Raw genomic sequence first — 23,790 nt, 5'->3', positions numbered from 1 at the left:
TCTCTACTGGGCCCTCTGGTCTCTCTCCAGAGCCCTCTGGTCTCTCTCCTGGGCCCTCTGGTCTCTCTCCTGGGCCCTCTGGTCTCTCTCCTGAGCCCTCTGGTCTCTCTCCTCAGCCCTCTGGTCTCTCTCCTGAGCCCTCTGGTCTCTCTCCTGGGCCCTCTGGTCTCTCTCCTGGGCCCTCTGGTCTCTCTCCTGGGCCCTCTGGTCTCTCTCCTCAGCCCTCTGGTCTCTCTCCTCAGCCCTATGGTCTCTCTCCTGAGCCCTCTGGTCTCTCTCCTCAGCCCTCCGGTCTCTCTCCTGAGCTCTCTGGTCTCTCTCCTCAGCCCTCTTGTCTCTCTCCTGAGCCCTCTGGTCTCTCTCCTCAGCCCTCTGGTCTCTCTCCTCAGCCCTCTGGTCTCTCTCCTGAGCCCTCTGGTCTCTCTCCTGGGCCCTCTGGTCACTCTCCTGGGCCCTCTGGTCTCTCTCCTGGGCCCTCTGGTCTCTCTCCTCAGCCCTCTGGTCTCTCTCTTCAGCCCTCTGGTCTCTCTCCTGGGCCCTCTGGTCTCTCTCCTCAGCTCTCTGGTCTCTCTCCTCAGCCCTCTGGTCTCTCTCCTCAGCCCTCTGGTCTCTCTCCTCAGCCCTCTGGTCTCTCTCCTCAGCCCTCTGGTCTCTCTCCTCAGCCCTCTGGTCTCTCTCCTCAGCCCTCTGGTCTCTCTCCTCAGCCCTCTGGTCTCTCTCCTGGGCCCTCTGGTCTCTCTCCTGAGCCCTCTGGTCTCTCTCCTGGGCCCTCTGGTCTCTCTCCTGGGCCCTCTGGTCTCTCTCCTCAGCCCTCTGGTCTCTCTCCTCAGCCCTCTGGTCTCTCTACTGGGCCCTCTGGTCTCTCTCCAGAGCCCTCTGGTCTCTCTCCTGGGCCCTCTGGTCTCTCTCCTCAGCCCTCTGGTCTCTCTCCTGAGCCCTCTGGTCTCTCTCCTCAGCCCTCTGGTCTCTCTCCTGAGCCCTCTGGTCTCTCTCCTGGGCCCTCTGGTCTCTCTCCTGGGCCCTCTGGTCTCTCTCCTGGGCCCTCTGGTCTCTCTCCTCAGCCCTCTGGTCTCTCTCTTCAGCCCTCTGGTCTCTCTCCTGGGCCCTCTGGTCTCTCTCCTCAGCTCTCTGGTATCTCTCCTCAGCCCTCTTGTCTCTCTCCTGAGCCCTCTGGTCTCTCTCCTCAGCCCTCTGGTCTCTCTCCTGAGCCCTCTGGTCTCTCTCCTCAGCCCTCTGGTCTCTCTCCTCAGCCCTCTGGTCTCTCTCCTGGGCCCTCTGGTCTCTCTCCTGAGCCCTCTGGTCTCTCTCCTCAGCCCTCTGGTCTCTCTCCTGAGCCCTCTGGTCTCTCTCCTGGGCCCTCTGGTCTCTCTCCTGGGCCCTCTGGTCTCTCTCCTCAGCCCTCTGGTCTCTCTCCTGAGCCCTCTGGTCTCTCTCCTGGGCCCTCTGGTCTCTCTCCTGGGCCCTCTGGTCTCTCTCCTCAGCCCTCTGGTCTCTCTCCTGAGCCCTCTGGTCTCTCTCCTGGGCCCTCTGGTCTCTCTCCTGGGCCCTCTGGTCTCTCTCCTCAGCCCTCTGGTCTCTCTCCTCAGCCCTCTGGTCTCTCTCCTCAGCCCTCTGGTCTCTCTCCTGGGCCCTCTGGTCTCTCTCCTGGGCCCTCTGGTCTCTCTCCTCAGCCCTCTGGTCTCTCTCCTCAGCCCTCTGGTCTCTCTCCTGAGCCCTCTGGTCTCTCTCCTGGGCCCTCTGGTCTCTCTCCTGGGCCCTCTGGTCTCTCTCCTGGGCCCTCTGGTCTCTCTCCTCAGCCCTCTGGTCTCTCTCCTCAGCCCTCTGGTCTCTCTCCTCAGCCCTCTGGTCTCTCTCCTGAGCCCTCTGGTCTCTCTCCTGGGCCCTCTGGTCTCTCTCCTCAGCCCTCTGGTCTCTCTCCTGAGCCCTCTGGTCTCTCTCCTGGGCCCTCTGGTCTCTCTCCTGAGCCCTCTGGTCTCTCTCCTCAGCCCTCTGGTCTCTCTCCTCAGCCCTCTGGTCTCTCTCCTGAGCCGTCTGGTCTCTCTCCTCAGCCCTCTGGTCTCTCTCCTGGGCCCTCTGGTCTCTCTCCTCAGCCCTCTGGTCTCTCTCCTGAGCCCTCTGGTCTCTCTCCTGGGCCCTCTGGTCTCTCTCCTGAGCCCTCTGGTCTCTCTCCTCAGCCCTCTGGTCTCTCTCCTGGGCCCTCTGGTCTCTCTCCTCAGCCCTCTGGTCTCTCTCCTGAGCCCTCTGGTCTCTCTCCTGGGCCCTCTGGTCTCTCTCCTCAGCCCTCTGGTCTCTCTCCTCAGCCCTCTGGTCTCTCTCCTGGGCCCTCTGGTCTCTCTCCTCAGCCCTCTGGTCTCTCTCCTGAGCCCTCTGGTCTCTCTCCTGGGCCCTCTGGTCTCTCTCCTGAGCCCTCTGGTCTCTCTCCTCAGCCCTCTGGTCTCTCTCCTCAGCCCTCTGGTCTCTCTCCTGGGCCCTCTGGTCTCTCTCCTCAGCCCTCTGGTCTCTCTCCTCAGCCCTCTGGTCTCTCTCCTCAGCCCTCTGGTCTCTCTCCTCAGCCCTCTGGTCTCTCTTCTGGGCCCTCTGGTCTCTCTCCTCAGCCCTCTGGTCTCTCCTCAGCCCTCTGGTCTCTCTCCCGGACCCTGAACCCTCTGTTCTCTCCCCCAGGCCCTCGGTCTTCCTGGCATTGGCTTTGGTGGCACATGAGGGCCACCTGCTGAGGGTGCTGAGCCAGCTGTGCGGGTCATGTTTTCAGCTTGTCAGATGCTCTGGGAGCACATGCCTCTGGGGCCGCTGGTCCCTGTCCCCCTTACCCGTGGGGGATGCTGGCTGCTCGGAGCCAGGGGCCTGGTGACAAGCTCCACAGTCCTGGAAGGGTGGGGACATGCAGGAGGCCCCAGCAGATCACGGCCCAGTCTGGGAGTGGGCGTAGGGTGGAAGGAGCCAAGGCCTGAGCATGGCCTGTGTTTCATCCCTGTCTCCTTTTTTCACGTATTTTAAAAACAAGCCCTTTGAGGCCAGCAAGCTCACTCGCCTGGCTGAGCATCTGTACGGCTGAGTGATCTGGACTGGACTACAGGGTGCTATGGGGCATCCCCTCTCTCTCTCTCTCTCTCTCTCTCTCTCTCTCTCTCTCCCTCTCGCCAGCCCAGAGTAGTAAGATCATGCTTGTGAAAAGTCCTGGAACACACACAAAAAAAGCGTTTTTAGATTTCTTCTGGCAGAGAGAGACAATAGCTCTGCTCAGCTCTGGCATCCGCAGTCCCAGGGATTGAACCTGGGGCTTCTGGGGGCTTCCAGTGGGTGAGGCAGTGCTCTGAGGGGCTGAGTGAGCTCGCTGGGCCTCTCAGAGCACACTCACCCTGCCTGACTTACACGGAGCGCTGCTCCGGCACCCAGCCGTGGAGAAGCCATTCCCACCTGTTCGGAGTCAACTTCTCCCTCAGAGCTGAGCGACAATGATGTGAACGGGGCGGGTGTTAATGTGTAATTACTCACGTTCATACCAGGACATTCACAGTTTAACCATTTCTCTGCAGACTTCCTAAGTCTGAGCTTAAAGTCTTGGGCATAATTCTTTTGTTAAATAAGTTTCGGGAAGATGAGTACAAATAGGCCAGGTGCTCCAGCAGGCAGGGAGCGGGGTCCTTCTCCACCCATGCCCACCTGGACGGGGCAGGGCCTGGGCTCCCTGTGCAGGGGCGTGGGGGCCCGTCCCCCAGGGCTGATGGTTGGGCTGAGCTCTGACATCCTGTCCCCAGGCACTGGGTCTCCACACCATGGAGGGACCTGGAGAAGCTTCCTGCAGAAACCCTCTTTCTGTCTGTTTTCACCACACTGGGCATTCAGCCAGAACAGTGTTTCAATATGTCAACATAGTTCTGCTTTATTTTATAACTTCATTTTTCTTATTTGTGATGAATAGCAGGTGATAAGAGTGTAGCTGGCTGGTCAAGCCCCACCCCACACCCACCACAGAGCCCTGTGTCCCACCCTCCGCCTTGCAGGGTTCTCACAATTCTCAGAGATGTCTGCTCGCTTCTGCTTTGGCCTGGGATGGATTTCACGAGCATCACATCTCCGGAATCCACGCGGCAGTGCCGCCGTCTCTCCACCCTCCACTTACTTCACTTGGAAGCACCATCACCTTCACTTCCAGCTTTTTTGTCTCAAGGGACATAATATCATCTTTTTTGATGGCAGAGTAGTATTCCATGAAATAGATATCCCATTACTTCTTCATCCAGTCATCTGTGGACGGGCATCTAGGCTGCTTCCGCCCTTTGTCTGTTGTGAGACGTGCAGCTGTGAGCACAGGGCTGCATGTGGCCCTTATAACTAGTGTTTGGGTGTCCGCTGGACAAGGTAAGAGTGGCATTGCTGGGTCATAAGGTGACTCCATGTTTATGTGTCTACGGACTGTCCACACAGTCTCCACAGGGGCTGCCCCATCCGCATCCCCCCAGCAGTGGAGCAGAGGCCCTTCTCTCCACAGCCTCTCCTGACGTTTCCTTTCCTGTTTGTTGATGGGAGCCCTTCTCTCAGGTGTGAGGTGGATCTCAGTGTGGCGTGATTTGCATTTTGGGGGTGATGAGTGGAGTGGAGCCTTTCTCCCCGTGTCTGTGGGCCGTGCGTCTCTCCCTTTCTCCCCGTGTCTGTGGGCCGTGCGTCTCTCCCTTTCTCCCCGTGTCTGTGGGCCGTGCGTCTCTCCCTTTCTCCCCGTGTCTGTGGGCCATGCGTCCTTTCTCCCCGTGACTGTGGGCCGTGCGTCTCTCCCTTTCTCCCCGTGTCTGTGGGCCGTGCGTCTCTCCCTTTCTCCCCGTGACTGTGGGCCGTGTGTCTCCCCCTTTCTCCCCGTGTCTGTGGGCCGTGCGTCCTTTCTCCCCGTGACTGTGGGCTGTGTGTCTCTCCCTTTCTCCCCGTGTCTGTGGCCGTGCGTCTCTCCCTTTCTCCCCGTGTCTGTGGGCCGTGTGTCTCTCCCTTTCTCCCCGTGTCTGTGGGCCGTGCGTCCTTTCTCCCCGTGACTGTGGGCCATGCGTCTCTCCCTTTCTCCCCGTGACTGTGGGCCATGCGTCTCTCCCTTTCTCCCCGTGACTGTGGGCCGTGCGTCTCTCCCTTTCTCCCCGTGACTGTGGGCCGTGTGTCTCCCCCTTTCTCCCCGTGTCTGTGGGCCGTGCGTCCTTTCTCCCCGTGACTGTGGGCTGTGTGTCTCTCCCTTTCTCCCCGTGTCTGTGGCCGTGCGTCTCTCCCTTTCTCCCCGTGTCTGTGGGCCGTGCGTCTCTCCCTTTCTCCCCGTGTCTGTGGGCCATGCGTCCTTTCTCCCCGTGACTGTGGGCCGTGCGTCTCTCCCTTTCTCCCCGTGTCTGTGGGCCATGCGTCCTTTCTCCCCGTGTCTGTGGGCCGTGCGTCTCTCCCTTTCTCCCCGTGACTGTGGGCCGTGTGTCTCTCCCTTTCTCCCCGTGTCTGTGGGCCGTGCGTCTCTCCCTTTCTCCCCGTGACTGTGGGCCGTGTGTCTCCCCCTTTCTCCCCGTGTCTGTGGGCCGTGCGTCCTTTCTCCCCGTGACTGTGGGCTGTGTGTCTCTCCCTTTCTCCCCGTGTCTGTGGCCGTGCGTCTCTCCCTTTCTCCCCGTGTCTGTGGGCCGTGTGTCTCTCCCTTTCTCCCCGTGTCTGTGGGCCGTGCGTCCTTTCTCCCCGTGTCTGTGGGCCGTGCGTCTCTCCCTTTCTCCCCGTGACTGTGGGCCATGCGTCTCTCCCTTTCTCCCCGTGACTGTGGGCCGTGCGTCTCTCCCTTTCTCCCCGTGACTGTGGGCCGTGTGTCTCCCCCTTTCTCCCCGTGTCTGTGGGCCGTGCGTCCTTTCTCCCCGTGACTGTGGGCTGTGTGTCTCTCCCTTTCTCCCCGTGTCTGTGGCCGTGCGTCTCTCCCTTTCTCCCCGTGTCTGTGGGCCGTGTGTCTCTCCCTTTCTCCCCGTGTCTGTGGGCCGTGCGTCCTTTCTCCCCGTGACTGTGGGCCATGCGTCTCTCCCTTTCTCCCCGTGACTGTGGGCCGTGCGTCTCTCCCTTTCTCCCCGTGTCTGTGGGCCGTGCGTCTCTCCCTTTCTCCCCGTGTCTGTGGGCCGTGCGTCTCTCCCTTTCTCCCCGTGTCTGTGGGCGTGTGTCTCTCCCTTTCTCCCCGTGTCTGTGGGCCGTGCGTCTCTCCCTTTCTCCCCGTGACTGTGGGCCGTGCGTCTCTCCCTTTCTCCCCGTGTCTGTGGGCGTGTGTCTCTCCCTTTCTCCCCGTGTCTGTGGGCCGTGCGTCTCTCCCTTTCTCCCCGTGTCTGTGGGCGTGTGTCTCTCCCTTTCTCCCCGTGTCTGTGGGCCGTGCGTCTCTCCCTTTCTCCCCGTGTCTGTGGGCCGTGCGTCTCTCCCTTTCTCCCCGTGTCTGTGGGCCGTGCGTCTCTCCCTTTCTCCCCGTGACTGTGGGCCGTGCGTCTCTCCCTTTCTCCCCGTGTCTGTGGGCCGTGCGTCTCTCCCTTTCTCCCCGTGTCTGTGGGCCGTGCGTCTCTCCCTTTCTCCCCGTGTCTGTGGGCCGTGCGTCTCTCCCTTTCTCCCCGTGACTGTGGGCCGTGCGTCTCTCCCTTTCTCCCCGTGTCTGTGGGCCGTGCGTCTCTCCCTTTCTCCCCGTGTCTGTGGGCCGTGCGTCTCTCCCTTTCTCCCCGTGTCTGTGGGCCGTGCGTCTCTCCCTTTCTCCCCGTGACTGTGGGCCGTGCGTCTCTCCCTTTCTCCCCGTGACTGTGGGCCGTGTGTCTCTCCCTTTCTCCCCGTGTCTGTGGGCCGTGCGTCTCTCCCTTTCTCCCCGTGACTGTGGGCCGTGTGTCTCTCCCTTTCTCCCCGTGACTGTGGGCCATGCGTCCTTTCTCACCGTGACTGTGGGCCGTGCGTCTCTCCCTTTCTCCTCGTGACTGTGGGCCGTGTGTCTCTCCCTTTCTCCCCGTGTCTGTGGGCCGTGCGTCTTTCCCTTTTTCCCCATGTCTGTGGGCCGTGTGTCTCTTCATGGGAAGCTGCTTAGTTCTCTGGTCGACCTTTTGTCTGGGTTAGTCTGGCTTCTTTGTGGATCATCACCGGCTCTGTCTACATGGCGACGTATTTGAAATGTCACTCGATCCACTCACATCATCACAAATAAAGCATTAAAATGCATCTCCCATAGTCTGGAGACTCTCAGAAGGCTACAAATGGACCTGCACTATGATCCTGCAATTCCTCTCCTGGGGATATATCCTAAGGAACCCAACACATCCATCCAAAAAGATCTGTGTGCACATATGTTCTTGGCAGCACAATTTGTAATAGCCAAAACCTGGAAGCAACCCAGGTGTCCAACCACAGATGAGTGGCTGAGCAAGTTGTGGTATATGTACACAATGGAATACTACTCAGCTGTAAAAAATGGTGACTTCACCGTTTTCAGCGGATCTTGGATGGACCTTGAAAACTTCATGTTGAGTGAAATAAGTCAGAAACAGAAGGATGAATATGGGATGATCTCACTCTCAGGCAGAAGTTGAAAAACAAGATCAGAAGAGCAAACACAAGTAGAACCTGAACTGGAATTGGCGTATCGCACCAAAGTAAAAGACTCTGGGGTGGGTGGGTGGGGAGAATACAGGTCCAAGAAGGATTCAGAGGACCTAGTGGGGGTTGTATTGTTATATGGGAAACTGGGGAATGTTATGCATGTACAAACTATTGTACTTACTGTTGAATGTAAAACATTAATTCCCCAATAAAAAAGGAAATAAAATAAAATAAAAGGCTCCTGCCTGCCGCTTCATCTCTGCGCCTTCCTCAGCAGTCGTTCCTCTTCGTCTGTCGACGGCCGGCCTTCACCAGGGTCCCGTGTCCGCTGCACTTGCATGAATGGAGTTGGCGTTCTGCCACGGGGTCCAGCGTCGCCCCTCGTTGCTGAGCCGGCTGGACGTGAGTCGGTGTCTTTTTGTTTTAATATTTTATGTATTTATTTATTTATTTATTCCCTTTTGTTGCCCTTGTTGTTTTATTGTTGTAGTTATCATTATTGATGTCATTGTTATTGAATAGGACAGAGAGAAATGGAGAGAGGAGGGGAAGACAGAGAGGGGGAGAGAAAGACAGACACCTGCAGACCTGCTTCACCGCCTGTGAAGTGACTCCCCTGCAGGTGGGGAGCCGGGGGCTCGAACCGGGATCCTCACGCCGGTGCTTGCGCTGTGTGCCATGTGTGCCTAACCCACTGCGCTACCGCCTGACTCCTGAGTTGGTGTCTTTTTCTTGCTGAGTCTTGCTGGCTTTGGTCTGTCAGTGCTGGTTGGAAACTGCCACAACTGTCTGTGAGGAATGGTGACGTGAGAGCTTCTGTGAAGAATGGTGACGTGAGAGCTTCTGTGAGGAATGGTGACGTGTGAGCTTCTGTGAGGAATGGTGACGTGTGAGCTTCTGTGAGGAATGGTGACGTGTGAGCTTCTGTGAGGAATGGCGACGTGAGAGCTTCTGTGAGGAATGGTGACGTGTGAGCTTCTGTGAGGAATGGTGACGTGAGAGCTTCTGCCTGCTGACTCTCTAGTTTGGACACTGGAGAAGTGAGATGAAGTGTGTCACTTGTTTCTGGGAAAGGTTAGGCCAAGGTGACGGACATTCTTACCTGGATCTAGAGACGGTCACTAAGGTTCTAGCTGTGAACTCAAGTTCTTTGATATTTTCAGAGAGAAGTCCAGTTCTCTCTGGGCTCTTGGGGGAGTCTGGTGGCTGATGGTTTCTGGCAATATGGCCTCTCTGTCTGTGGTGTGAGGAGAGTGTTACCAGGAGAAGGTTGTTGTCTGTTGCTATGCGGCCTTACAGTGACACTCCCTGTGTCTCCCAGTGCGGGGAATCCGTTTATTTTAGCTTTGTCCTTCTAACAATTCTGCTAGAAAGTTCTGTTGCGATTTTTTCCTGAGACACAGTCAAAGCGGTATTGAGAGGGAAATGTGTAGTGTTGTGTGCATTTATTATTAGAGCTGTGCTGATTCATTGGCTTTAGCCAGAGAAACGCTGAGGTGAGCGGGAGACAGACAGGGAGGGCGACAGAGAGACACCTGCAGACCCGCCTCGCCTCTTATGAAGCTTCCCCCCTGCAGGGGCCGTCGGGGGCTTGAACCCGGCTCCTTGTGCTTCACCGGCCGTGCCGCGGCCCAGCCCACATCATAATCTTTATTTCAGGATTAGCGCAGCCGGGTGACAATTCCCGCTTCACGCCTCAGCGCGTGTCCGGCTCGGGCTCCGGCCGCCGAAGGCCCTGCGTCCACGTCACCTCCACCCCTGTGGCCGCCGTGCTTGTGTCTGCCTCACTGACTGGGGCCTGGGACATCCTCAGCACGCACGCTCCCGGTCTCCGCGGCTCTGGCCTTTCACTGGGCGGCCATCTCCTGCAGCTCCTGTCGGTTTACTTTGCTCTTTTTCAGTCTGTGTTTTTTTTTTTCACAAGGACCTCACTGCTTCAGGAAGGGAAAGGAGGGAGTGGGGGAGAGAGAGGAGAGGGAGAAAGAGGAAGGGAAAGGAGGGAGTGGGGAGAGAGAGGAGAGGGAGAAAGAGGAAGGGAAAGGAGGGAGTGGGGAGAGAGAGGAGAGGAGAGGGAGAAAGAGGAAGGGAAAGGAGAGAGTGGAGAGAGAGAGGAGAGGGAGAAAGAGGAAGGGAAAGGAGGGAGTGGGGAGAGAGAGGAGAGGGAGAAAGAGGAAGGGAAAGGAGGGAGTGGGGGAGAGAGAGGAGAGGAGAGGGAGAAAGAGGAAGGGAAAGGAGGGAGTGGGGAGAGAGAGGAGAGGGAGAAAGAGGAAGGGAAAGGAGGGAGTGGGGGAGAGAGAGGAGAGGGAGAAAGAGGAAGGGAAAGGAGGGAGTGGGGAGAGAGAGGAGAGGGAGAAAGAGGAAGGGAAAGGAAGGAGTGGGGAGAGAGAGGAGAGGGAGAAAGAGGAAGGGAAAGGAGGGAGTGGGGGGAGAGAGGAGAGGAGAGGGAGAAAGAGGAAGGGAAAGGAGGGAGTGGGGGGAGAGAGAGGAGAGGGAGAAAGAGGAAGGGAAAGGAGGGAGTGGGGAGAGAGAGAGGAGAGGGAGAAAGAGGAAGGGAAAGGAGGGAGTGGGGGAGAGGAGAGGAGAGGGAGAAAGAGGAAGGGAAAGGAGGGAGTGGGGAGAGAGAGGAGAGGAGAGGGAGAAAGAGGAAGGGAAAGGAGGGAGTGGGGAGAGAGAGAGGAGAGGGAGAAAGAGGAAGGGAAAGGAGGGAGTGGGGAGAGAGAGAGGAGAGGGAGAAAGAGGAAGGGAAAGGAGGGAGTGGGGAGAGAGAGAGGAGAGGGAGAAAGAGGAAGGGAAAGGAGGTTGTGGGGAGGGAGCAGAGGCCCCATGGATGGCCGTCTCCTCCATCTCAGGCAGGCACATCCTGCCATGCTAGACCACCTCGCCTCCTCCTGGCCCTCACTGCGGAGTCTGCATCATTCATTGTGGAGCCTTTTTCTCTAAAACACAAACATAAAAGAGCCGCGCGGAAGCTGGTGGTCCCACCAGTGGAGCGCAAGCCTCGCTGTGCCCAGGGTCCTGGGTTCGAGCTCCCAGCTCTGGGGAGGGGAGGTGCCGGGACACGCGGGTGAGGGCGTCTGCCCAGGGAAGTCAGGTTGGCCTCATGGCAGCAACCACAACTGGGTGGCTGAAAGTATTAAGAGATAAAGCAGGGTAAGTTGTTTCATGATCAGGGACCCAAAGGTAAGAAGGGAGCAGGTGAGATTTGGGGTCTTCGAGTCGGAAGAAGCTGGGAAGTTTATTTTAGGTCTATTCCAGGGGGCCCGTGGCTTTACTCGTTTTGCCTGAGCCTCAGAGCTAACACGCAGGTGGGCTGAAAGGGCTGTCTGGGGAGATGGTGTCAGAGCTGAGTCAGGGGTAGAAAGTTGGATCGGGGCAGAGATAGGCTCCCAAGTCGGGGAAAAGTGTATAAATACTGTTTACTGTTTACCCATCAGTCCGCCCCAGGCCCACGTCTGTTCACAGTCAGCACAGAGCCCGTGTGGCCTGAGTCCCTGTCTGTCTGAGCTCACAGTCCATGGTCACTGCTGGAACCTTCTAGGCTGCTCTCACGTCAGGACCCGTCTTCCTCGAGGGGCAGAGCAGGCTGACCGGCCTCCCTTCAGAGAGTGGGGAGTCCCCGCCATTCTGCTCTGCAGTGAGGGCAGGTCCTGGAGAGGCCCCAGGAGGGCTTGTGCTGACGTTCCTGATGGACGTGACCAGCGATGGTGGAGAGAGGGGTCAGCTAGGGGTCCGGGCCCATCTTCCACGTGCTGTAAAGACTCAGTGACTTGGGGGTTCTGTGAGGGCTGAAGGAGGAAGCGTTACCCCTGCAGGTGGGGAGCCAGGGGCTTGAACCCGGATCCTTGAGCAGGTCCTTGCTTCATATTACGTGCGGCACCACCCGGCCCCTCAAATACTTTGACTCGATATTAGTTTTCTTCTGTAATCTCGAGTGGGGACTGTCTTGGCCATGTGGAACATGCCTTGGAAGCGCATCTGTTCTGCCCTGTTCTCTGTCGGGTGTTCTGTGAATGCTTGTGAGAACAGCTAGCGGCCTCCCTGACTTCCAGTCAGCCGTCTCTGTGCGGCTGAAGCTGCGTCTTACGGTAGCAGACTGCTCCGACTCAGTTTCTCCATTTTTCTTACATCTGTTGTGAAGTTCTGCTGCCGGGTGCCCTGAGCGGGCAGGGCTGTGTGGTGTCTCCTCCTCCCTCGCCCCTGCCGGGTGCCCTGAGCGGGCAGGGCTGTGTGGTGCCTCCTCCTCCCTCGCCCCTGCCGGGTGCCCTGAGCGGGCAGGGCTGTGCGGTGCCTCCTCCTCCCTCGCCCCTGCCGGGTGCCCTGAGCGGGCAGGGCTGTGCGGTGTCTCCACCTCCCTCGCCCCTGCCGGGTGCCCTGAGCGGGCAGGGCTGTGCGGTGTCTCCACCTCCCTCGCCCCTGCCGGGTGCCCTGAGTGGGCAGGGCTGTGCGGTGCCTCCTCCTCCCTCGCCCCTGCCGGGTGCCCTGAGCGGGCAGAGCTGTGCGGTGTCTCCACCTCCCTCGCCCCTCCGTGACTCTGCTCTCAGGACATGCTCTCACATCCACTTGGGATGAGACGGACTCTGAGGTTCGTGTTTGCAGGATATGTCATTTCCCAGTCTCCTCCTTTTAAAAAAGGTTTTATTGATTCATTTATGAGAGAGAACAAGGGCCAGGCATCTAGTGCATGTGCTCTGAGAGCTGGTTACACCAGGAGGCCTCTCCCACAGGGTGCAAGCATATTCCAGAAGCACCGACTAACCGGGTGCTGGGTGCTGGGTGCCGAGCCCCGTGTCCTGGGACTGTCTCCCCAGATTTATGGGAAGCACGGTGAGGGGACTCCCAGGAGTGAGGAGGGAGCTGCTTGTGGGACAGCCCATGCCAAGGCTCAGCCACGTGGCCTCTCTCCACAGGGAGGCCAGGAGAAGGCGCTCTGCTTCCAGCAGGAGTGTGTCAGATGGTGCCACTGGCTGTGGGGCTCTGGAGAGGGGACACTGTCCTGGGGAGACTCCACTCTGCAGGCTGGGGAGTTCCAGGCTGCTCTGCAAAGTGGGGGAGGCTCTTCCCCAAAGGCACACCCAGAGACCCCACCACCTAGCTTGCACCCCCAGAGCCCAGGGTACCCTGCCCACCCAGCCTGCACCCTCAGAGCCCAGGGTACCCTGCCCACCCAGCCTGTACCCTCAGAGCCCAGGGGTGCCCAGCCCACCCAGCCTGCACCCTCAGAGCCCAGGGTGCCCTGCCCACCCAGCCTGCACCCCCAGAGCCCAGGGTGCCCTGCCCACCCAGCCTGCACCCTCAGAGCCCAGGGTGCCCAGCCCACCCAGCCTGCACCCCCAGAGCCCAGGGTGCCCTGCCCACCCAGCCTGCACCCCCAGAGCCCAGGGTGCCCTGCCCACCCAGCCTGCACCCTCAGAGCCCAGGGTGCCCAGCCCACCCAGCCTGCACCCCCAGAGCCTAGGGTGCCCTGCCTACCCAGCCTGTACCCCCAGAGCCCAGGATGCCCAGCCCACCCAGCCTGCACCCTCAGAGCCCAGGATGCCCAGCCCACCCAGCCTGCACCCTCAGAGCCCAGGGTGCCCAGCCCACCCAGCAGCACCCTCAGAGCCCAGGGTGCCCAGCCCACCCAGCCTCCACCCCCAGAGCCCAGGGTGCCCTGCCCACCCAGCCTGCACCCTCAGAGCCCAGGGTGCCCAGCCCACCCAGCCTCCACCCCCAGAGCCCAGGGTGCCCTGCCCACCCAGCCTGCACCCTCAGAGCCCAGGGTGCCCAGCCCACCCAGCCTGCACCCCCAGAGCCCAGGGTGCCCTGCCCACCCAGCCTGCACCCCCAGAGCCCAGGGTGCCCTGCCCACCCAGCCTGCACCCTCAGAGCCCAGGGTGCCCAGCCCACCCAGCCTGCACCCCCAGAGCCCAGGGTGCCCTGCCCACCCAGCCTGCACCCCCAGAGCCCAGGGTGCCCTGCACACCCAGCCTGCACCCTCAGAGCCCAAGGTGCCCTGCCCACCCAGCCTGCACCCCCAGAGCCCAGGGTGCCCTGCCCACCCAGCCTGCACCCTCAGAGCCCAGGGTGCCCAGCCCACCCAGCCTCCACCCCCAGAGCCCAGGGTGCTCTGCCCACCCAGCCTGTACCCTCAGAGCCCAGGGTGCCCAGCCCACCCAGCCTGCACCCTCAGAGCCCAGGGTGCCCTGCCCACCCAGCCTGCACCCCCAGAGCCCAGGGTGCCCTGCCCACCCAGCCTGCACCCCCAGAGCCCAGGGTGCCCTGCCCACCCAGCCTGCACCCTCAGAGCCCAGGGTGCCCAGCCCACCCAGCCTGCACCCCCAGAGCCTAGGGTGCCCTGCCTACCCAGCCTGCACCCCCAGAGCCCAGGGTGCCCTGCCCACCCAGCCTGCACCCCCAGAGCCCAGGGTGCCCAGCCCACCCAGCCTGCACCCTCAGAGCCCAGGGTGCCCAGCCCACCCAGCCTGCACCCTCAGAGCCCAGGGTGCCCAGCCCACCCAGCCAGCACCCTCAGAGCCCAGGGTGCCCAGCCCACCCAGCCTCCACCCCCAGAGCCCAGGGTGCCCTGCCCACCCAGCCTGCACCCTCAGAGCCCAGGGTGCCCTGCCCACCCAGCCTGCACCCTCAGAGCCCAGGGTGCCCTGCCCACCCAGCCTGCACCCTCAGAGCCCAGGGTGCCCTGCCCACCCAGCCTGCACCCTCAGAGCCCAGGGTGCCCAGCCCACCCAGCCTGCACCCCCAGAGCCCAGTGTGCCCTGCCCACCCAGCCTGCACCCTCAGAGCCCAGGGTGCCCTGCCCACCCAGCCTGCACCCCCAGAGCCCAGGGTGCCCTGCCCACCCAGCCTGCACCCTCAGAGCCCAGGGTGCCCAGCCCACCCAGCCTGCACCCCCAGAGCCCAGGGTGCCCTGCCCACCCAGCCTGCACCCCCAGAGCCCAGGGTGCCCTGCCCACCCAGCCTGCACCCTCAGAGCCCAGGGTGCCCTGCCCACCCAGCCTGCACCCCCAGAGCCCAGGGTGCCCTGCCCACCCAGCCTGCACCCCCAGAGCCTAGGGTGCCCTGCCCACCCAGCCTGCACCCTCAGAGCCCAGGGTGCCCAGCCCACCCAGCCTGCACCCCCAGAGCCCAGGGTGCCCTGCCCACCCAGCCTCCACCCCCAGAGCCCAGGGTGCCCAGCCCACCCAGCCTGCACCCTCAGAGCCCAGGGTGCCCAGCCCACCCAGCCTGCACCCCCAAAGCCCAGGGTGCCCTGCCCACCCAGCCTCCACCCCCAGAGCCCAGGGTGCCCAGCCAGGCAGAGGAGCTGTCTGCCCTCATTGTCTGTGCCCAGCTCCCCGCCCTGCTGGCTGCCTCTGTCATTCCCCTCTTGTTTACTTATTTATATTTTTAGTGGGCTCGGCAGCACAGCACTGGTGAGCAGCCAGTAAACAGAGGGTGTTTGCCCAGGGAGGCCGGGCGGGGACCAGCGGGGGCCTGGCTGCTGTACTAATGAACCAGCTCCGCTAATGCAGTGTCTCCAGTTAAATTGATTCATGAATTTTGAAGAGAACATTATCTAATGAATTTTCTTTGAATAGAAAGCAATTAAAAGGACAAATCAGTCTGATTAACCCCGAAGTCACCCTCCTGCCACAAATGGTGTACAGTTTGAAGTTATATCATAAAAACTGGAGCACACGCACTGTCTCCGTGCCCTGCGCTAATCCATGCAAATTAATGAACAACAAAGTTAATTTCTTTGATGACCCTGCTAGCATCACCTGGATTATGCTGATGTTTAATTCGCTTAATGTTATAATAAAGACTAAACACATTTCTCCCCCAGCAAAGTGATTATCCCGGCCTTTCTCGAACGAGCAATTGTGTTATTTACCGTCAGCTAGGCAAGGCTTTCTTTCCGGGACCGAGCCACCCGGGCTGCCGCTGGCCTTGGTTGTCTCCTGGCTGGGGACACGCGCCCTGTGCTGTCTGCTCCCTGGGCTCTGGCCCCATCCGGCCCCAGCAAGCAGCCCCTGGGGAGACGGCGGGTCTCCATGAGCTGCCAGCCCGCCCCTCACGCCGGCCGCGCTCCGGACCTAGAACATTCTCTGCCCGCCTTGGGGAGAGAGAACCCAGGCAGCGCCATGGGGCCACTCAGACGGGTGCCCCTGCTGCGCCCTGTGTCCTGGTCACCCACACCGGTCACCAAGGTCACGGCTGGGCTTCTCGCTGAGACACGCCGGGAGACGCGGGGCCGAGGGCTTCAGAGTTGGGGTGGCAGGGCCTCTGTGCCAGCGGGGATGGGGACAGGAGCCCGGTTTGCCTGGCCCTGCGGCAGATGGAGCGAGGCTGGAAGTGCCCTTGTCCCTTGCAGAGTCCTTCACCAGCCGGGTGCTGAGGAGCCTACAGGAGCGCATGCCATTCGGAGAGGTGCTTTCTTACCGGCAGCTGGCGGGGCTGGCGGGCAGCCCCAGAGCCTCGCGGGCCGTGGGCAACGCCATGAGGAGGAACCCGGTGAGTGGGACCCGGGGCCCGGCTCTGAGCAGCCTGCTGGGGGTGGGCGTGGGGGACCTGCGTGCTGGCCCCGGGGACAGCTGGCGGGGACACCTTTCCTCCCAGCTGCTCTCTGAGTCTGGGTGCCCGGGGCCCACAGGTGCAGGAGGGGAGCCAGGCCCTCCACCCCGTGTGCAGCCTGGGGTCCCGCCGGCTGTGGGTGTGGGTGCAGCCAGGTCCCCCGGGTCTGGGGTCCTGCAGAGGAGGATGCTCCCAGCCCTGGGGAGCTGGGGGGTCGGGACCTGAGGCCTGTGTCCTTGTCCTTCCTGTTTGTCTGGCATAAGGGTGGCTGTCCCCAGAGTGGCAGGCTGCCTTGGGAGGGTGCTCCCAGCACAGCTTACAGGTCATCCTGAAATGCTGGCAGAGGGCCAGGTCTGTGGGGCCCGTGTGGTCAGGGGGAACACTGTCCACAGCACCCCAGGGCAGGACCCTCCTGCCGTGCACCAAGCACGTCCCCTTCTAGCCCATGCCGGGCAGTGATGGCCCGTCCCTGCCCATCCCTGCAGCGGCAGGAGGCTCGGGTGGTAGGGGTCCCGGGACACCAGCTCCTCACGCCGTGTGCAGGGGACCAGACTCACACCACCCACCACCTCGGCCTGCCCAGCCCCCAGGCGCAGCCCTGCCTCTTGGGTTTGGGGATCCCCGGCTTCTGGATGAGGGCACGCCACCCCCTGCTGTGGAGGGACCCCCTCCAGCCCTGCACACCTGGCCGTGCCGACCGCTGGACTCTGACCGAGGCTGGTGGCCTCGGCTCTCTGGTGGCCTGCTAGGCTAGCATTACAGCCGCTCCAGGGGGCTCCGTGTCCCGTGTCTGCGAGGGGCCGGGACCCATGACACATGCTGCCAGGCGCCGGCAGGTCCCCTCTTCACTCGAGAGACAGACACAGCACGGCCACAGAGCCCCAGGCCGGGACCCACTTGGGGCAGGTGGCCTCGCCGAGTGAAAGCTGGGGCCCTGTGGCCTGGGGTCCCATTGCCCGATGGGTGAGAAGAACAGGCTGCCCTGCGCCTCACAGCAGTGGGTGCCAGCCTGCCTGCCCCGCGGGGACCTCGGCGCTATGAATCCACCACTCCTGGTGGCCTTTGTTACTTTTTCTTCTATTTAATTGAACAGGACAGAGAGAAGTTGAGAAGGGAGGGGGAGGTAAAGAGGGATAGACGTCTGAGGGCTGCTTTCATGGCTCATGAAGCTCCCCACCTGCAGGTGGAGACCAAGGGCTTGAACCCAGGCAGGTTCTTGTGCGTGGTGACAAGCGCTCTCAGCCGGTGTGCCTCCGCCTGGCCTCGAGGGGCATTTGCTCTGCTCTGGGAGGTGCTGCCCAGTGCCAGGTGCTGACTTGGATCCCCGGCACTACGCCCCAGAGGACAGGCACTCTGGCCTCTCTCCCGTGAAATAAATGAGTTTTTTACAGAGCCACCTAGAATTCCAAGATAGGCCTCAGTGGCTAGAACGTCAAACTTTCTTTTTAAGTTTCTAAAAATATTTTTATTTATTATCAGTGGAGACAGCGAAATTGAGAGGAGAGGGGGATAGAGACAGGGACAGAGACCCCCGCAGCCCTGCTTCTCCTCATGTGAAGCTTTCCCCCTGCAGGTGGGGGCCAGGGGCTTGAACCCGCGTCCCAGTGCACTATAATATGGAATGTTTCAAGTGTGAGGCCCTGAATCCCAAGCCCACCGCCAGGCAGTGCGTGTAGCCGAGTGACGCTCTGGTCCTGTCTCTCGGTGTCGGTGAGTGGGCCCGCCTTTCCCTGCAGACAAGTACTGTCCTCCCCACCCACCCCAGCGGCCGTCTCTGAAGGGCTCTGCTCCTGCGTGGCCCCAGGCACAGAAAGCTGCGACCCCTGCTCTCACCCAGGGGTGCATGGCCGCAGCTCGAGGCCGAGGCCGCAGAAGGGCCTCAGAGACTCTGAGGACTCCCCCTGGAGGAGGCGCCACTTCCAGCTTGCGGGGCTGAGGACCCCAGGCCGGACGCAGCACAGAGCCACTGCTTCCAGAGGCCCTTCCAGAAAGCTGCCCGCTGCCGCTCGGCCTGGGCGCGGGGGGACTCGGCCGTCCTCACGGGGTCGCCCGCTCAGAGCCGGGCCGCACCCTGTGCCTGGGACGCACGCGGGTGCCCTCCACTGGCACCGGGGCCGGCTTGGGGAGGCCGCCCCCAGCCACCAGCAGGCACATGGAGAGGCACTGTTGCGGCCTCCGCGGGCGGCCCGGTGACGGCTGACAGAGATTTAGCGCCCTGTTCTGGTGTCACCGGCTGTCAGTGAGGAAGAAGGCGCAGGAGCTGTTGGTCACAGCTTCTCCGGTCGCTGTCCCCGGGACTCTGGTACTGACGGGCTGTGAGGAGGCAAAGGCTCAGGGCGGGGGCCACGCGGATCATGGGGACTCCACCGCAGGTCCCCTCCTCGCGGCTCCTTCTGCGGGAGGCCAGGGATGTTGAGAAGGGCCCGTGTGCGGACATGCGGGGCCCGGGGCGCGGGGTGCCGGCGGGCTGCGGCCTGTCAGGTCTCACGACGTGAGGGTGACTGACGAGCCCGGGCCTGTCACACCCCCACCTCGGCCAGGGAGATTGTAGAGCCTGAGGCCTGGATGGAAGGGCAGCAGACGGGGATGTCTGAGGAACCCAGTGGCCCTCGCTCTCCCCCACCCCCTGCTGGGGAGGTGGCACTGTGACCCCTGCTGAGGAGGGGACACTGTGACCCCTGCTGAGGAGGGGACACTCTGACCTCTGATGAGGAGGGGACACTCTGACCTCTGATGAGGTAACACTCTGACCTCAGATGAGGTGACACTGTGACCCCTGATGAGGTGACACTGATGAGGTGACACTCTGACCTCTACTGAGGAGGTGACACTCTGACCTCTGCTGAGGAGGTGACACTCTGACCTCTGATGAGGTGACACTCTGACCCCTGATGAGGAGGTGACACTGTGACCCCTGCTGAGGAGGTGACACTCTGACCCCTGATGAGGAGGTGACACTCTGACTTCTGAGGAGGAGGTGACACTCTGACCTCTGATGAGGTGACACTGTGACCCCTGATGAGGTGACACTCTGACCTCTGCTGAGGAAGTGACACTCTGACCCCTGATGAGGTGACACTGTGACCCCTGATGACGTGACACTCTGACCTCTGCTGAGGAGGTGACACTGACCCCGATGAGGTGACCCTGAGGAGGTGACACTCTGACCCCTGCTGCAGGAGGTGGCACCTTGGGAGAAGTCAGGGTCACACTGTCCTCACAACTCAGGTGTCGCAGCCCAGGACCTTCCCCTCCAGACCAGGAGCTGGGTCCCCTAAAGCTACAACCGTCCCCAGGGCCCCTGAGGGCCACGTAGCCAGGACAGGAGACGGGAGAGGTGCAGAGGGACGTGGCCCGGCCTGGCTGACCCCGAGGGCCCCCGCTGACTGCCACCTCACTGTCTTCCAGGTCCCCATCCTCATCCCGTGCCACCGCGTCATCTGCAGCAGCGGGGCTGTGGGCCACTACTCCGGGGGACACGGCGTGAAGGAGTGGCTCCTGGCACATGAGGGCCGCCCGGCGGGTGACACTGGGGGGCCCCGGGCAGCCGGGAGGGACGGAGTGTGTGTGGAGGAGTCTGTGCGGCAGCTGCTGTGACACGGGGAGGTGTGTGGCCCGATTAAAGCCGCCGAGCGTGTCCTGGGCCTCGCGGCCGTCCTGGGTGCTCAGAGGGGACATGGCCCTGCGCCTACCGGCCCCACTCTGTCAGCTCCTTCAGCTTGGGGGTGCGGTGGGGTGCTGCCCCGGGAGGGAGGCGTCAGAGCAGAGAGCTGCTCGGTGCGCGGCTGCCACCCAGGGCACGGGGACACCTGCACCCAGCCCCCCACCCTGCCTGGGGCCCTGGCGCCCAGAACCAGACCCACTGTGCATGGGGACACAGGCTGGGCCTCAGGCCTCGCGGTCGATGCCACGTGCAAGTACAGCAACACACGCACAAACATGCCATGCCCACATGCAGACACTCCAACACACGCACAAACACGACAAGCCCGTGTGCAGGCACACCAACACACGCGCAAACACACCATGCCCACGTGCAGACACACCAACACACGCGAAAACAGGAGCCCGTGTGCAGGCACACCAACACACATGCAAACATGCCGTGCCCGTGTGCAGACACACCAACACACATGCAAACACACCGTGCCCGTGTGCAGACACACCAAAACACACCATGCCCGCGTGCAGGGGACAGGGACACGCAGTGACCTGTGTGCCTGGTGTCGTCCTGGACCCAGGTCACAAAGCTCAGTGGTTCATCCCTGTCCCCAGAAGCTGGGCAGAAGCCCCACGTCACGTCACTCAGGCTCCCTGTGAGTTCTGCCCAGCTGCCCTGCACCCACCAGGCTGCAGACAACACCCAGGCAATTCTAGATCGTTCCCCGCAGGCATTTCCCCACCACCATTGGCTTCCGGGAGCTCAGCCAGGCCCGTCTCCACAGGGGCCACGGCAGGGCGAGGACCCCAGCTGCCAGGCCCGTGGACCCCGTCTGCCACAGCCCTGTGCCTGCAGGCCCTGGTGACTGAGTCCTCCCATGGTGCCTCTGGGGCACGGTCTGGGTGGTGGGGGCAGCTGTGTTCGGGGCTGTCAGGTCGCAAGCGTCACGGAGCCTCACTGAGCAGTGTTGGGAAAGGCCCTGAAGGGCGGCTCTGGCGTTGGGCTCTCCCCACAGAGGGTGCTGCAGGCTGCAGAGACCCCTCCCTCAGGGCTGGGGGGCGGGAGGGCTGTCGGGGGCTGCTGGCAGGTCAGTGAGCGTGGCCAGGCCCCGTGTGGGTAAAGCAGGAGCCTGAGTTCGATCCCCGGCAGCACATGTACCAGTGATGTCTGGTTCTTCCTCTCTTCCTGTCTTTCTCATTAATAAAGAAATAAAATCTTTTAAAAATAATAAGTAATTAATTTAACAAAGAAAAATGGCCCCTGGGAAAGGTGGATGGAGTCGTCATGCTGACACCAAGCCCCGGCAATAACCCTGGTGGCAACAGAAAATAATAATAATAGATACATTAAATGGTGGGCCCGGGAGACAGCACAGTAGTCCTGCACGACAGCCCCAGGTTCAGTCCCCGGCACCACCACAAGCCAGGGCTGAGCAGGGCCCTGGCCTCTGTCTCTCATTAGTGGTCCCCTGGGGGGTGGACAGTGTCCAAACTGGACACCTGTCCATACACTGTCCCTCTCTTTGTCCCCTAGGGTAGATGTGCGGGAGTGAGGTCCCCCCCAAGAGTCCGTGTCACACCTGGAGGCAGCAGACCTGCCCAAGGGCGTCTCCCAGACCCCAGGACACCCTGCCCCCACCCCGGGGCGCAGCACGGCATGTGGCCTGGCCGTTCGGCCTGCCAGACCACCCTGCGCCTGCTCACTGCACCCCAGCCGAGCCACCGGGGTGGGCAGGTCATCACCGGCTGGGGTGCAGGGCGCTCCTCCCTGGGCCGAGCTCAGAGCTGCCTTGTGTCTCCCCGAAGCCAAGGACGCCGGGCGGCCCCCTGGCCCTCGCCGGGGTGTCTCCAGCCGCTGCCCGGGGTCAGGGGGCGGGCGGGGTGTGGGGGCCTGGGCTCCCTCAGCCTGTCCTGTGTCTGTCAGCTCAGGGCTACCTGATTGACAGGCTGTGTTTGGAAAGCTGGCCCTGTGTCCCTCCGACTTGGGGGGCTCCTGGGCCGCCGCCGTCTGTCTGTCTATTTGCGGTCCAGGGCCTGGAGACTCTGCAGGATTCGTGCCTCAGAGTGACGGGGCAGCTGCCTCAGGGACCCCTGGCTCCAGCCGCTGACAGATGCTGGTGTCTGGCCTCTGTCACAGCCACACAGGGCCCCCACCCGATCTGTGCCCACCCTTCATCCGGGGGCAGAACTCCTGGGTGGAGCTTGAGGACTTGCGGGGCACAGGGAACCCTGTCCTCATCTGGACAGACGGCAGACACGGGGACCGGGGCTCTCTGCCTAGGGGTGCAGGGCACGGGGACCTACTGCCGTGGGGCTGAGGGGACACACAGCACCATGCCGGTGACATGGACACACAGCACCATGCCTGTGACACACAGACACTGCACCATGCTGGTGACACACACACACACACACACACACAGCACCATGCCCGTGACACACACACACAGCACCATGCCCGTGACACACAGACACAGCACCATGTACGTGACACACAAACACACCACCATGTACATGATATCACACCCACACATACACATGACATTCACATGACATACGTGCCATGCACAGGGCACAGACACACCACCATGTATGACCTTTGTGCACGTGACAGTGTGAGTCAGCCTGGCCGGGCCCGCAGCGGCTACACAGCCCCCCAGACGTCCACCCGGCCCACAGGTGCGGCCCACAGGTACATACTGACGGGCCCTCGGGGAAGGCGGGCCGGGTGCAGGGAGCCTCAGCTGACACCCACAGCCACGTCCTCCGGGCGACTTGCAGACCAGCGAGGGCGGCCTGGCATCTCCCAGGGGTCTCTGAGGCTGCAGCCTGTTTAAAGCTGGGCCTGGCAGACACCTGCGGGCCGTGTGCTAAGGGAAGTGGCTGCTTCCTGGCTGTGTGAGCCGAAGGGGCTCCCTCGCTGCTCCAGAAAAGGGGGCTCAGTCCTGGAGACCTGGTCCCAGCCTTCTCAGCCAGCCAGGGAAGCAGGGGTGTCAGGATGAAGTGCGGGGTCCCCCAGGAGGGTGCTGGGGAGCCTCTGCATGGAGGCCGGTGCCTGCTCTGGGTGGGTGAGCATGGGCAGCATCCTTGGCCTCTCAGTGGCCGCCCCCTGCACCCATGACTGGACGCCTCAGTGTCCCTGGGCAGGGAAGGGCTACATTGTGGCGCGCACCTGAACCGGGCACAAGGCCTTATGTTCGAGCCCCACGACGAGGGACCCGTCGGTCCTCACCTGGCCTGTGCAGACCAGTGGTCACACCGTTATGTGGTTCCCAAGCAGAGGGAGGGGACACCCCGGATCCGCATCGGAGAGCCGGCACCCCGAGGCTGGGGTGCAGGAAGCTGTGTCTGTGCTGCCGGCAGGCCCAGCGGGACCCGTGTCCACAGGGACGGGGCCCGGGCACCACGGCGCTGCCCCTTATACAACGACCACCTTCCCACGGCCCCTGCAGCCACCAGCTGCGCGGGGACTGTCTCCTCTGTGTGCGCAGAGAGTGCACCTTGTCTGGCTGGTCAGAACTCTGGGGCAGAAGAAGCAGATTCAGGCCACCACCGACGACACTTGGGTGACAGCAGGAGGAAGCCTGTGTGTCCCGGGAGGAGGGGAGGTGGCTGCCAACTGCATTTTTCCCTCACTGAGACTGAACCATGGCTCTCTCTCCCTCTCTCTCCCTCTCTCTCTCTCTCTCTCTCTCTCTCTCTCTCTCTCCCTTCTCCCTCTCTCTCTCTCTCTCCCCCCTCTCCCTCTCTCTCTCTCCCTCTCTCTCTCTCTTCCCCCTCTCCCTCTCTCTCTCTCTCCCTCTCTCTCTCTCTCTTCCCCCCCTCTCTCTCTCTTCCCCCTCTCCCTCTCTCTCTCTCTTCCCCCTCTCCCTCTCTCTCTCTCTCTTCCCCCTCTCCCTCTCTCTCTCTCTCTCCCCCCTCTCCCTCTCTCTCTCTCCCTCTCTCTCTCTCTTCCCCCTCTCCCTCTCTCTCTCTCTCCCTCTCTCTCTCTCTCTTCCCCCCCCCTCTCTCTCTTCCCCCTCTCCCTCTCTC

General features: G+C 61.9%; 1 protein-coding gene across 2 annotated transcripts in view; it reads left to right on the top strand.

The window, feature by feature from the left end:
• MGMT (O-6-methylguanine-DNA methyltransferase) overlaps positions 1 to 19,735 on the top strand; it is a 126,174-nt gene extending 106,439 nt beyond the window's left edge. For both annotated transcript variants that reach the window (XM_060171083.1, XM_060171084.1), the window contains 2 exons: positions 15,899 to 16,038; positions 19,507 to 19,735. In XM_060171083.1, coding sequence (XP_060027066.1) covers positions 15,899 to 16,038; positions 19,507 to 19,695 — 329 coding nt within the window. In that variant the 3' untranslated portion in view covers positions 19,696 to 19,735. The remainder of the gene's footprint in view (positions 1 to 15,898; positions 16,039 to 19,506) is intronic.
• Positions 19,736 to 23,790: the final 4,055 nt, after the last annotated feature.

Source organism: Erinaceus europaeus, chromosome 14, assembly GCF_950295315.1.
Source record: "Erinaceus europaeus chromosome 14, mEriEur2.1, whole genome shotgun sequence".
NCBI classification, from domain to species: Eukaryota; Metazoa; Chordata; class Mammalia; order Eulipotyphla; family Erinaceidae; genus Erinaceus; species Erinaceus europaeus.
The sequence above is the reverse complement of the archived record's forward strand: the minus strand, read 5'-3'. Positions and strand labels throughout refer to the sequence as shown.